General features: G+C 40.9%; 1 protein-coding gene across 2 annotated transcripts in view; it reads left to right on the forward strand.

Annotated features, from left to right (window-relative positions):
* Positions 1–12,524, forward strand: part of plekhg4b (pleckstrin homology domain containing, family G (with RhoGef domain) member 4B) — a 26,541-nt gene continuing 14,017 nt past the window's right edge. For both annotated transcript variants that reach the window (XM_085292301.1, XM_085292302.1), the window contains exons 1-4: positions 1–556; positions 5,438–5,635; positions 6,547–7,780; positions 12,242–12,445. In XM_085292301.1, coding sequence (XP_085148427.1) covers positions 488–556; positions 5,438–5,635; positions 6,547–7,780; positions 12,242–12,445 — 1,705 coding nt within the window. In that variant the 5' untranslated portion in view covers positions 1–487. The remainder of the gene's footprint in view (positions 557–5,437; positions 5,636–6,546; positions 7,781–12,241; positions 12,446–12,524) is intronic.

Below are 12,524 nucleotides of genomic sequence, written 5' to 3' on the forward strand. Positions count from 1 at the left end.
TAGAGGGTCAGGGAGGGCAGAGAGGAGTTAGTCAACGTCTGATGCCTGCTGGGTGGAGTGCTGGGGCTCACGGCAGTCGGGGTGTGCGGGTCAGGTAGTGTGTACGTGTCTTTTTTCTTTTTTTCCCCGTCTTTTTTTTTTTATGAATGATGAGCTTGAAGTTGCAGGAGTGTGCATTTGTCCAGCTGGATGGAGCTTCATTAGAAAAGCAAGCAGCAGGGCGGGGGAGGTTATGTTGGAGGAAGGGAGGGTGAGTGACGGGGAAGCCCGCGCACTGCCTCTCTCACGCTCTGAAGTTTAGTCTACTCCAGCTACAGACACCACAGCATAGAGAAAAGGAGAGAGACAGGGGAGAGAAATGGTGCCGGACCCACTGATACCACAGCAATGACTTATTACACTCACAGCGTGGATTACAAAAGTCTTTCACCTGGAGTTTGGAGACACGTGATTTATTGAATTTTGGAATTGTTTCTCTGGTGGCTAAATGCTTCCTTTGGGCAAAATGCACTCCAGAGCAAAATCACGGAGCTGTGACAACTACCTGTGTATAAAGGTACGAGCTTGAAATGTGTTTAATTACAGGATTTCGGTGACTCTCTGGAAGTTTTTGCACATGCTTGAACTTTGTTTTGCCTTTTTTTTTCAGCCACTTTATTGCGTGTGTGTTTCTGTATTATGGCGGTAGATGTTTTTGATGTCACTGTTCAGAGATGGCTGATATTTTGACTTGTCGCTGTGTAGTCAAAACACAGCAGGAAGCTTTTCATGCATGCATTGTGTTAGAAGAAAAGGGAGGACGACACGAACGATGATCGGGATTATGTTATTGCTCGATATGCACATATATCCAGCGGCTCATTTCTCCTTTAAGGGAATATAACATGGACTTGTTTGTTTGTAGCGCTCTGTTCACTTTAAAGGGTGATGAATTCCTTTTGCACGGCCTGTCTGTATCATTACTTTTGTTGTGCAGTTGTAAAAGATGAGCGTTTTAGATTTATTTCTTCACTAGTTATAGATCGTGTGCGTGTTGATGATGATTAGAAATTAGAAACGTGGACTTTTATCTGTAGGGGGAAAAGGAGAAAGCAAGATATGATAAACAGACTATTATTTCTGGGAGTCACTGAGATACACAAGTTTGTATCCTCTCTGATATCTTTATCAACCTCCCACTTATAATGGAATGCACCCACTCTATATTTACCCTGCAGAGGTATCAACAGACTTTGTCAGGCTCCTTTGTCTCTGTTGTCACTACTTATCACTGCCCTGATTGGCTGAAGGACCTCCATTCACTATTTTGTCTTCATTAATGAGTTTTATTGAATTGAACATAATATTTAAATGTGTGAGATTCAGTGTTTCATACACACTGGCAGAACAACAAGCCTGCGGTGCTGTTTACATCCTGAAGCAAAGTCATTAGTCGCTTTCCGGTGGTATAAAGTGAGTCTTTTCCATAAACACTGTGGGAATATGTGAAAATTACTCTTTAATCCATCAGTAGTGGTAGTTTTTGTCGGTCTTATTAAATTTTTTTTAAAAATAAATCAAAATAATACGACTTACTGACCCAGATTAAAAAATACGTTGAATGTAATCTGACAGAAACACCCCTACTTTCTTTACTGTAAAAGTAGTACTTTTGGCTGTGGGTATGTGGGTGGTCCAGTTTATCGCCTCACCTCTCACACCTATCTGTGTTCATCACACAATCCTTTTGTCTCGCCGGGTTATCTGCTAAGATAACAACGCTACAATTTGCAGCAACAGCTAATCTTCTTACGGACCACAGCATTAGTATGATTATGCTTTTATTTCTCGAAGCGTGTGCTGTGTCTTGTACACAGAGAGTGTGGCGTTTGTGTGTACAGTTTGATGTGTAATTACATGTCTTAAGCTCCTCGTTAAGGGCCGTATTTCAAACTAACAGCGATCTCAAGTAACCTCATTGACTTTGTTATGGCTCCTTGACATAATCAGAAAATGTGGCTTTTAAATGTATTCAGAGTACAGCGTGCACCTTTTGCCTGACCACACATCCCAGCATCTCTCCTCTTACTGTCGTTCTCTCATGAGATAGGATTTCTATTGGTACAGATCAAAAGCTGAAACTTACTGCGGGCTTAATGGGGAGGTCTCACTAGACTCTTTTGTTGGCATCCTGGCACCTGGCAGCGGGGCAGGTCTGAGCAACCTGTGGCCTTTGTCGTCCCGCTGCCTTTGAGGCTGTTAGCAGGTTGGTTAGCGAGCAGCCTCTGTGGGGGCTCCAGGGCTCTCCTGTTACACTCCCCTGGTGGCTTCATGCTCCACTGGAGTCCTGGCAGGCAGCGTCTTTTGTGTCCCTGACCCACTAAATGTGTCAGTGACCACCTCGTGTTTGCTTCTGTGTCTCTCACTTTTTCTTTTGGTTTTGATACACTTCTTTCCTTATTTGCCCGACTTTTCAGTCTTGACACATGATTTCATTAAGCGTTGCAATAGAGGAATCACCAACTAATCAAGCATTTCACCACCATCCGTATATCTTTAACTTTATAAAAAAGGAGGGGGGTTAACAAAACAGAAAAGGTCAAACATAACCAGGATCAATCCTCTGGGTTTGCTTTTTTCATCAAGAGACAAAACCCTTTAATGTTTAACCATCCCATTTGCTCTGATCACCTTTTTGACAGCTTGTTTACTGATGGCACAGACAAAAGTGTCCCACCTTGAGCTTTAAAGCCATTAATTACCACCTCAGTCTGCCATCAAACAAGCAGCCCATTAGAAAGATCAGGCATCAGAGAGGTTGGGACTTCCCAATTTGCTCTTGTCCTGCCTGAAGCTCTGAAGCTAGACATACACAGCTATATACACTGCATTCCTGTGTGGCTCAGAGCGGATGGGAGGCTCAGCGCTGGTGGTTAAACTTGGTCACTCTGCTGAGACGTGCAAATATATCTCGTGCTAGACAGGTGACACTTAATGAAAAGCTTCCATTTTTTTCATGCCAGTGGGAAGTTCTGTGTCTCTTACCATAGGTAGGATTTTATTTACATGCGTCACTACTCTGAGTGTAAACAATGGATTACCCATCTGTTGTTATTTTTAGTGCGGGTTTTTTGTATCCATACTGTAGCACTGGATTACATAGACAGCCGCTCCTGCGCAACACGATGTCTAGCCTTTGAATTGTAATGTTGGCTAATTGTTCTTCAAAACACTGCGTCTGTCACTACCCTTGTTTTTCTGCCTTAGGAACCTGAATTGAAACTTGCTGGTGTGTCCGAACTATGCGGCTGAGGCTTTCCTCCCATTGTTAGCTCTCCTCCAATAAAACTCCATGTTACTCCTCTCCTCCTGAGCGCAACAGTGACTAATGCCCAGAAAAGTTTTTGTCTCGCTAAAGCAAGCTGACTGCTAATGGAAGTGGGTGTTTTGTTTCAGGCCACCGACACTGTACTGCACATACCACTTAGAGAGGCGGAGTGCACAATGAGCGCCTTGTAGTAGAGTCGTGGCATGTGTACGAATGCGCTCAACTGTACTCACTCTCCTCTAATTGATGGTGCTGCACTGCTTAGATCAACAAGACAGATCCTACAAAGGGTGAAACATGGGCTGTCTGACCACCAAAACTCAATAGAGTAAAGGCGATCTCTTGATTTGTTGGCAGCTTCTATTTACATGCAAATGTCGCATAGAGATTCAACTGAAAGTAGCAAAATGCATCGAGGAGCTGCATATTAAAGCCCTGTGTTGGTCAACATCTTGCAAAGTGGTAACACTTTATTATACAGCCCCCTACTGAGGGTGTAATTCGCCTGTAACTAACTGGAATTTCAATGTATTTTACTTGTAATTACAGTGTAGTTATATACTTACAGCTAGGTACTTTAGAATAAAGGCGTGAAAAGGCAGGTCTTTGCAGGAAAAAAGAATTATACTATAACTAAATTGTGTCATTAGAAATTGTGTTAGTAAATTTAAATTAATGTATAAGTAATTTTACATCATTCATGAGTAATTTTAAGAGTAATTTCCTTTTTTTTAACATCTTTTTTTAATATCATCATTTAATATTTATTATGTCAATGTGCATGATGGATTTTATACGATTCAATTTCCCCACTTTATAGGGTCAATTCTTTGGTGTTCAATTTTGATTGAATTAATTCTAATTATATATTTCTGTTTATTTATTCGAGTCTTTGTTCCATCATATAAATGCATTTTTGTTTTAATTTACTCATTTTGAAAGTTATATTTGAACAGTGATTGTAAAAGGAGAAATACAGTAAAGTAAACTTAAGTAAATAAATGTACTTTACTGTATATACACAGGTCTATAATTTGTTTCTTTTAAGTTTAAAAGGGAGAACGATACTTATAATATTTATATTGTTAAAAAAACATAAATTTTATATATAAATGTGTACCTACCTTTAAATATTTGTTGGTAAACATTTCAAATAAGTTCATACAGGACTATTATACCCTTAGTCGTGGGCTGTATTATAAAGTGTCACCCAAAGTTGTTATATGTGAGACATTTCCTGACATTGCTATTTATCTGTGCGCTTATCATGAGAGACAGATGTCTCTATTCCACGGCTATGTTCCATTCAGGAAGGACACATAGTGGAGTGATGTTTGGCCTTGGCACCGACAGAACAGAGGAAGGTCATAGCTTGAACCATGACTCCGGCTACTACTACAGGTCATCCTCATTCAGATCTGTTGTAATCCCAAATATCCTGTCCTCATCATCAGACAAACTGTGTTGGACATGCAGTTTGGGGGACCAATGGCGGTGGCCCGGGTCATGTAGGGGTCAAATCATACTATGTGGCAACACGGATGCTGTTGGAAGGTCATGTTCCACCGTCCTGATCGCAACTGGAGTCCAGTTTGGACTTTCCAGTTTGCCTGTTTGTGTTAGCTGAAGGTGACGTCATAGTAACCAGGTGTTTCCCCTCTGCCGGGATGCCTGATATTCCCTGTCATGTTCAAACTTCCTGACAGTCTGGCTAAATGGGAGCCTGCATGCATATGTTTATCTAGTTATATATTTGTATACTGTGCACAGATAGCTTTTATTTGATTTTCGTTGCATGCATTTCAAGGAATTCGTTACAAGCTGTCTGGACTAGGAGTTGCTAACCTGTGACTCCAAGAAACATCTTACTATGAAATGTTTGTCTCTTCTCCTTTTCTTGTAAAATCCAGGAAACTTCAAAAATCTGAAAACTCCTTTACACAGCACTGAGGCACAAAATTGTCAGACTGTTGCTTTTATTCAATTCTTGCTTTTACAACTGGAAAAGGAAAAATTGGCAATTCATTAAAAAAATAAATCTCAAAATCTCCATGTCAAAAAGACTGGAAGCCACTTATTTAGACTCACATCTGCTTATATGTTAATGTACCCATCTCTTGTTTTTCTCAGGACGCTGAGTCTTTGGACAACTGTATCCAGAGCACTTTGTCTGCCCTGTACCGTCCCTTCAGTGCCACTGCTGTCACCGTCCTCTGGCAGCTGTTCAGCGTGGTGGAGAGGCAATATCGTGGAGACGGACTCCGCTGCCTCATCGACTTCTTGCTTCCTGCCAAGAGGATCCTACAGATCATACAGAAAGAAACCTGTGTGAGTGCTTGATAGTAATGGTATCTGAGGTTAAATTGAGGAAACCAAGAATGTCTGTGTTTGGAAGAGAAGATGGATAGAAATATAGAGAGAGGACATGGGGATTTAAGAAAAGAAACCAAAACTATCTCACTGTCTGGAAAGAGATAAACAACTAGAAGTTAAACTGTGAACAGTTCTGCTGAGTGTGAATATTTTTCCTGAGTGGGAAAAGTGAGACTGAAACAGAGTTGATTATTGTTCCGGAAACAGGCAACAAGCTGAAAAGCAGCCATCATTCTCTGAATAGCGAAACACAGGGAAACTGTGGAGTGCTTGAGAGGGAGCCATGGACTCTAGGGTCCAGCATGAAATTCAATATTCTCTCTCAAAAGCTTTGATTGCTGTGGGTTAGGGCCCTACCACCAAAGCACTGAAACTTTATTCCTCTGCATTCATCTCTCTGGTGATTACACTGTGACGATAGCCACAGAGCAATAGTTTCATCTAAGCCTAGCCCCTGAGAACAGCTTGCTGTGCATGAGTCTTTGTAATGTAGGCAATATGAGAGGCTTCGGAGGAAGATCACATCCTCAGCCTTTGCCATGACATTCATAAGAGATGAAAAAAGCCAACCCTTGAGCACCGTGTTTTTGCTCTTAGGGTTTCATGCTGTCACAACACGGATTTGTGTTGTGGTTGCTGTGAAAACGGGCCTGATCAGACAGGTTTTCGTCTTTAGCTGACAGTGATTCACTCAGTGCACCCCATGAAAACACCTTGCCTCTCCATTACAGCTAAACATGTGTTTAAATACTGCTTTGCAGATGTCAGTTGAAATGATCCAAGTCGTACCACAGCTGAGGCATGACTCACATATATGATAACAATGTTTTACGGGAGTACTGACTGACTTCTCTTTCTCTTCACAGGTAAAGTTCAGAGGCTTGCTCTTTTATCATGAGGGATGGCCTCTTTGCATCCATGAGAAAGTTGTCCTGCAGCTTGCACCTCTGCATAAAGTCAGATTAAAGCAAGGAGATTTCTACCTACAAATTGTTCCTTTAGGACGCAAGGCTGCCAAGCTAGTGATAAAATGTTTGTCGATCAGTGGGCAGGCCATTGCAGAAATCCCTATTTCAGAGAGCATGTACGGCAGCATCTTCACAGCTGAGTTCTTACAGAATGTAACACGTGACCGAAACCTGCATCCGCTACAGAACTGTCTGCTTACCACTGGTACGGCTGTGTTCAGGACACCGTGGAAGAACGTGGTCAACCCACTCTTTGTCAGCAACACAGCAGACGCTATAATGCAAGCGCACTGCAGCCGAGGTGGTTTCCGTGCCCATCTCAGCACTTGCAGCACCAGCGGATCTACGGGGACTCTGGACAGCCATCGCAGCTCCAGAGAGTCCCTGCACTCTCAGGGAGCTGACTCCATTTTCTCTGAGCCCAACTCCCCGAACAGAAACCGCATGGACTCTAGCAGTGAGAGCCATAGCACCAGCACAGCTGACAATGCTATACCCAAGATTAAAATAAAAAGTCTCACTGAGGAGTGTGGTACAGGAAAGGGCGGTGAGGGCAGCAGTGCAAGAGAGGGAGGACTGGGGTCCAAGATGCTCTCTTTCAGCACAGACCTCAGTAACCCAGGCCCTCGGCGCCGTCTCCACAGAGACTCTGCAACTTTTGAGACCAGGAGACTTTTCAGAAAATCTTACATGGAAGCACTACAGAATCCCATGACCCTTGGGTCGAGCTCTGAATCCATCTTGGAGGAGAGCTCAGAGCATAGTGCTACCCTAAGAGAGAGAACTGTGACACCGGGTAACAGTCCCGACACACAGACCTCCTCCAGAGAACATTCATCGCGGAGGTTAGGTAGCCGGGGATGGCTCAGCAGTGATGACTCCAGACCCAGCACACCTTTACTTTACTTACAGAGAGGTTTGCGGAGTGCTGAGAGACGAGCAGAAAGGCGCTCCAAGTCACTGGAGAGGACTAACAAAGCAGGCCAGGTTAAAGGCCACCGGGAACGATCTTCTTCTGGAGGATCAGCCGGAATTTCACCCAAAAAACTAAACTATGCTTTTCGTTTCGGAAAGCTGGATGTGGAGGCCATAATTCCTGGAATTGAGAGGAGAAACAGCAAGGATGAGTCGGGTAAGTCCTGATGTTAAACCTCGGTGCACAAAAATTACACTTAAAGTCATAAATGTTGGTCATTTTTTGCACCAATACATAAAGAACATTTGCTTATAAATGTTTTTTTATGCTTTTCAAGTAAATTTCAAGTGCAGTATTTGAAATGTAGTCATTATATATAATCACGATTATGATCAGTAATGTCATGAACACAGCAAACCTAGCAATTAATTGATCCTAGCCAAATGTAAAGACACAGGAGCCAGTTGGTGGCTCATGTCCTGAAAATCCTATTATGGCAAAATTGCTGCAATTCATTTAGCGGGTACTTAAGAAATTTCTCAAGAAACAGGAATGAACGAACCAAATGGCTAAAATACCTATTTACACCTGATAAACATACATAAATATCAGGAGCATTAATTAAACTCAATTTATACTGTAAGGTGACCATACAGTATCCTTGAGAAAACCCAACAAACAAGCTACGTCCACCCCCACTATCAGCACAGGACTTTGTAACAGTAAGAAGAAAAAACTCCTTTTTAACAAAAAATAAAAAAAGTTCCAGCAGAACTAAGCTCGGGGAGGGGCAGCCATCTGCTGCAACCAGTTGGGGGATGAGAGGAAAGAGAAAAGAAAAAGAAGAACATAAGGAGACAGGACAAAACATACTAAGAAAAGCGCCTCACACAGAGTGCTTCAACAGTTTGAGTCTATAGTAGAATAACAAAGAGATGGTTCAGGGTCACCTGATCCAGCCCTAACTATAAGCTTTATCAAAAAGGAAAGTATTGATAATGTAGAGAGGGGGTGTCTGTCTCACAAATTTAAACTCGGCACTGAAGGGTCTGCCTCCAATTCTACTTTTAGAAACTCTTAAGAAGTACAAGTCTGAGAGTGAAGTAAGAGTGCAGTCTTTAAGATATGGTGCTGCCTGATCATTCAAGACCTCATATATCAGGAGAAGGATTTTAAATACAGGGAGTCGATGAAAATAGGCTAATATTGGAGAAATATGCTCTCTTTCTCATCTTTTTAGTACTCTTACTGCAATGTTCCAGATAAACTGAATGCTTTTAGGGAACTTTTAGAACTACCTGATAAGAATGAATTATAATTATCAGCCTAGAAGTAATGAATGAGACAGGATGTTTCTAATTTTGCAAATGTTGTGCAGATAAAAGAAGGCAGTCCTACATATTTGTTTTAAAATAGTAAATAAGGTGTTAATAGAGGTTATGCCATCCAGAGTAAGCTGGGCACCGTGCTTCTAAGATTTTTAGGACCAAATGTAACAAGAAAGAAAATTACATACAGGCTGGTATGTCTTTTAACTAATTGATTTGTATCATCTCGTTTCATCTGGGCTGCAAGTATATGCACTGTTTTCTAATAATGTTGCCTAAGGGAAGCATGTATAATGTAAAAAGTAGTGGTCCCAGCACAGAACTCTGTGGAACTCCATAAATACATTTCACACATGAAAAACCCGTGCGTTTACCTGTACAAAGAGGAGTCTATCTAATATGGAGTCTATGATTCCTTTAATATTAGTGTCTTCTAATCTCCGTAGGAAAACCTTGTGATCAGCAGTATCAAATGCTGTTCTAACAAGACAAGAAGACAGACGTGTCTACCATCAGAGTCTATAAGAAGGTCATTTGTAACATCATTAGCATTATCTGGATTATTTTGTAAACAATCTCTATGACACAAGAAGTCCAGAGAGTGGGACTTTTTGCTTATTTATTACTACACTAAGGATGTATTGTAGTTGCATATTTTCCTTCATTACTGTGAACACTGACACTTTAAATTGTGTTAACCCCAGGCTTGTGGTGGTGCTGTAGTACATATTCACTAATAAAATCGTAAAAGTAATTTATTTGTAGTTTTTAAAAGACACAATTAAAAAGTGTTTCACAGTCAGGATAAAATCCACACCAAGTGTAGAGTAAAAATCCTGACATACATGTAAGCAAAAGTTCATACATGTATGTACCTACCTGAATGGGCAAGTCCTTGCCATGCAGGCAAGTACGTGCATGGTAATTACGTGCATGCAGGTAAGTACGCTGTGATTAATAAAACTTTAAAATGAATTCTAAGTTTAAGTGGAAGCAAGTGGTGGAAGGAAAGAAACAGTGTTGATATGTCATCGCTAGCTGCTTTTTTTTGTTTGTTAACGAGGAGGATGGGCTGGGTAGAATTCCACATAAAGATATGTGAGGGAGACAGCGTGTAGTAAAAAGTTATTGACTGACAATACAGGTTTGTTTGTTTAGTTTTGTTTAGTTTTGGGGTTTGTTTGGTTTTTATCAATTTTTCTTAGTTGAAAGAAGCAGTATAAGTTTAGAGACTCAAATGCTGGTCAAAAATAGTATAGACCATTACTAGTATAACAAATGGTGATTTAATCTGTGATAAATCTCTGAGAAATGCCTCTGTACTAGAAAACTGCACAGGCATTTTCAAAAATCTGACAGAATCGGAAACATCTCAGTTTTAACAGGTTTGGTTTACCGATGGTTAAATCATCATGTCACTAATCAAATAATACACCCTGAGGTTATGAAAACCTCTTAATAGCTAGATGGTGGTTTTGCAATAACAGCCTGCAGCAGGACTGGTTATAACAGTTCATTAGATGACTACAGTTGGAGTCTGAGTGCTCATAACTCTCAGCTACTTCATTCCGATTGGTGACAGATAACCTTTCACAGCCCACTCTGTGTGTTTTTTGGCAAGTTGAGGGAACAGGTACAGTCCAACCCTGGAAAGAGCACTTTAGTCCCAATCCTGTGTTTTCTTTACTGCTGTCAGTCTGTTTTGTTTTCTGTTGGTGCGTTCTGGGTAGCTCAGGAAAACACTGATGTGAGAGTACCACCTAGGGAATCATGTTGTTTTTAGAGCTTCTTCCGTGAATTGAAATGTGAGGTTAAAAAAGGCAGTTTTGTTCATTCTCTAGTACTTAACATCGGGCAGTGCCAGACATTAGCTGTGAGTATTTGTGGTTTTTTTTTAAAAAAGTGGTTTTAATTATGTTGAAAAAACAGCACTGGGCAAAAATACAGTATATAAATCAGATTTTTCAGAGATTACTTCAGAGGGATTGAATTTCAGCTTTTGGCAAGCAGGTTTTTCCAGCAACATTATAGAAAGTCGTGTAAATTCTGTAAAAACTGGCATCCTATAGTGAGATGAGCCTTATCAGGAATGGGGGCTGCAGCAATCCCAGATGGGTTGCTCGTTTACACAAGTTTAACTTGTGAACAAATCAGCTGCTGGGGATGTTTTTGGAAAACAAACTTTTATAAATTGAGCCTTTGTCTTTTAACTATAAAAACCCGAAAACTCGCTGACTCATACAAGTCTGAAAAACAAAGACTCTATGATTGATTAAATTACTTGTGATATGAGCCAACAAATATCCTGATTCTTATATGTGATCACTAAGTGATAATAACCAGTGCTTGTTTAGTCTTTGATGACTTAAAAAAGTGTCAAACACAGAAGATAGAAAGCAGACTGTGTCACAGGACAATACACAGGAAGCTTTAGCCTACTTTTGTCACTTCCTCTCAAAACAAAGCATTTTAGGAAACCTGCAGCAAACACAAGCGTGGTCACACAGTCGCACAGGAAATGCACTAATTCTCTGAAGACAATAGAGGCTGAGCTGGGAGGGTTTATTATCACAGAACAGAGCAGGACAATACTCAAACTGCTTATACAGACAACACATCACAGATAGATAACTGCAAATTTATTATAGACATAACACTGAGTTTGTGTAAAGTTTTAGGCTCTGTTAATAGTTGGAGTACTTTTTAAAAACCTTTTTTAAGCTAAAATGGCATATATACTGTCCAAAAACCACAAAAATTCAATTACCGGTAGTTATCATGTAGAACAAAGAAAAGCAGCAAATTGTCACATCACACATGATAAAATCAGTGTTTCCAGGGATTTTAGCTTCTGGACCACTATTTTTTGTTGATTAATTCTAATTATGTACCGTGCATGCTCATCTGTCCATTTCATCCCAGTTGTTGGCCAAGACACCATGAAGTATCCTGTAGGATGTAGAGATACTGGATTGGATATTAGAATGCAGGTTTGCAGCCTCAGGTTCAGGTCTGTAAACTGTGGTATCAATTAAAAATTCCAGGAGCACAATTCTTGTAAAAAGAGCCTTGAGCTATGTAGAAGTGAATAGGAGGAGGTGCAGGTATGAGAGTCTGCCTGTGACTCAGCCTGACTAAACACCTGGACTCTGTGATGACTCAGGTGAACTCACTAATTGAGTGCACTTAGCTGGCCACTAATAAACACACTTTCATGAGGTATCACCGCTAGGAAAGAGAGTACAGAAGTGAAAGGAAGCTTCAAATTTCTATTGATTGCACTGTGTTGTTGATTGCTTGCTTAATAAACATCAGACTAGTGCTCAGATTTTTTTATTTGTCTTTACAGGACAGCGTAACGACAGCCTGAACAGTGAAAGCAGGCGGCACAGAGCTAGTGGAGAAGAGTCGCACAGTCCCAAAGCTGCAAATGGGACAACAATCAGAGTGGCCTCAGTACAAAGCTCCTCATGTGACTATAATTTAACCTTCCCCAAACTGGTGTCAGAGGTCAATCAGGAGCTGCTCACATCAGCGGCTGTGATCCTGCCAGGTAAAGGACAGCTGATTCAGACCCATCAGCCTGTACTGAAATTATTTTATCCATCCATCCATTTTCTCATAAATCCTGA

Source organism: Mchenga conophoros, linkage group LG11, assembly GCF_057382185.1.
Source record: "Mchenga conophoros isolate Kocher_MC1m ecotype Shallow Benthic linkage group LG11, M_conophoros_male_GT1.1, whole genome shotgun sequence".
NCBI classification, from domain to species: domain Eukaryota; kingdom Metazoa; phylum Chordata; class Actinopteri; order Cichliformes; family Cichlidae; genus Mchenga; species Mchenga conophoros.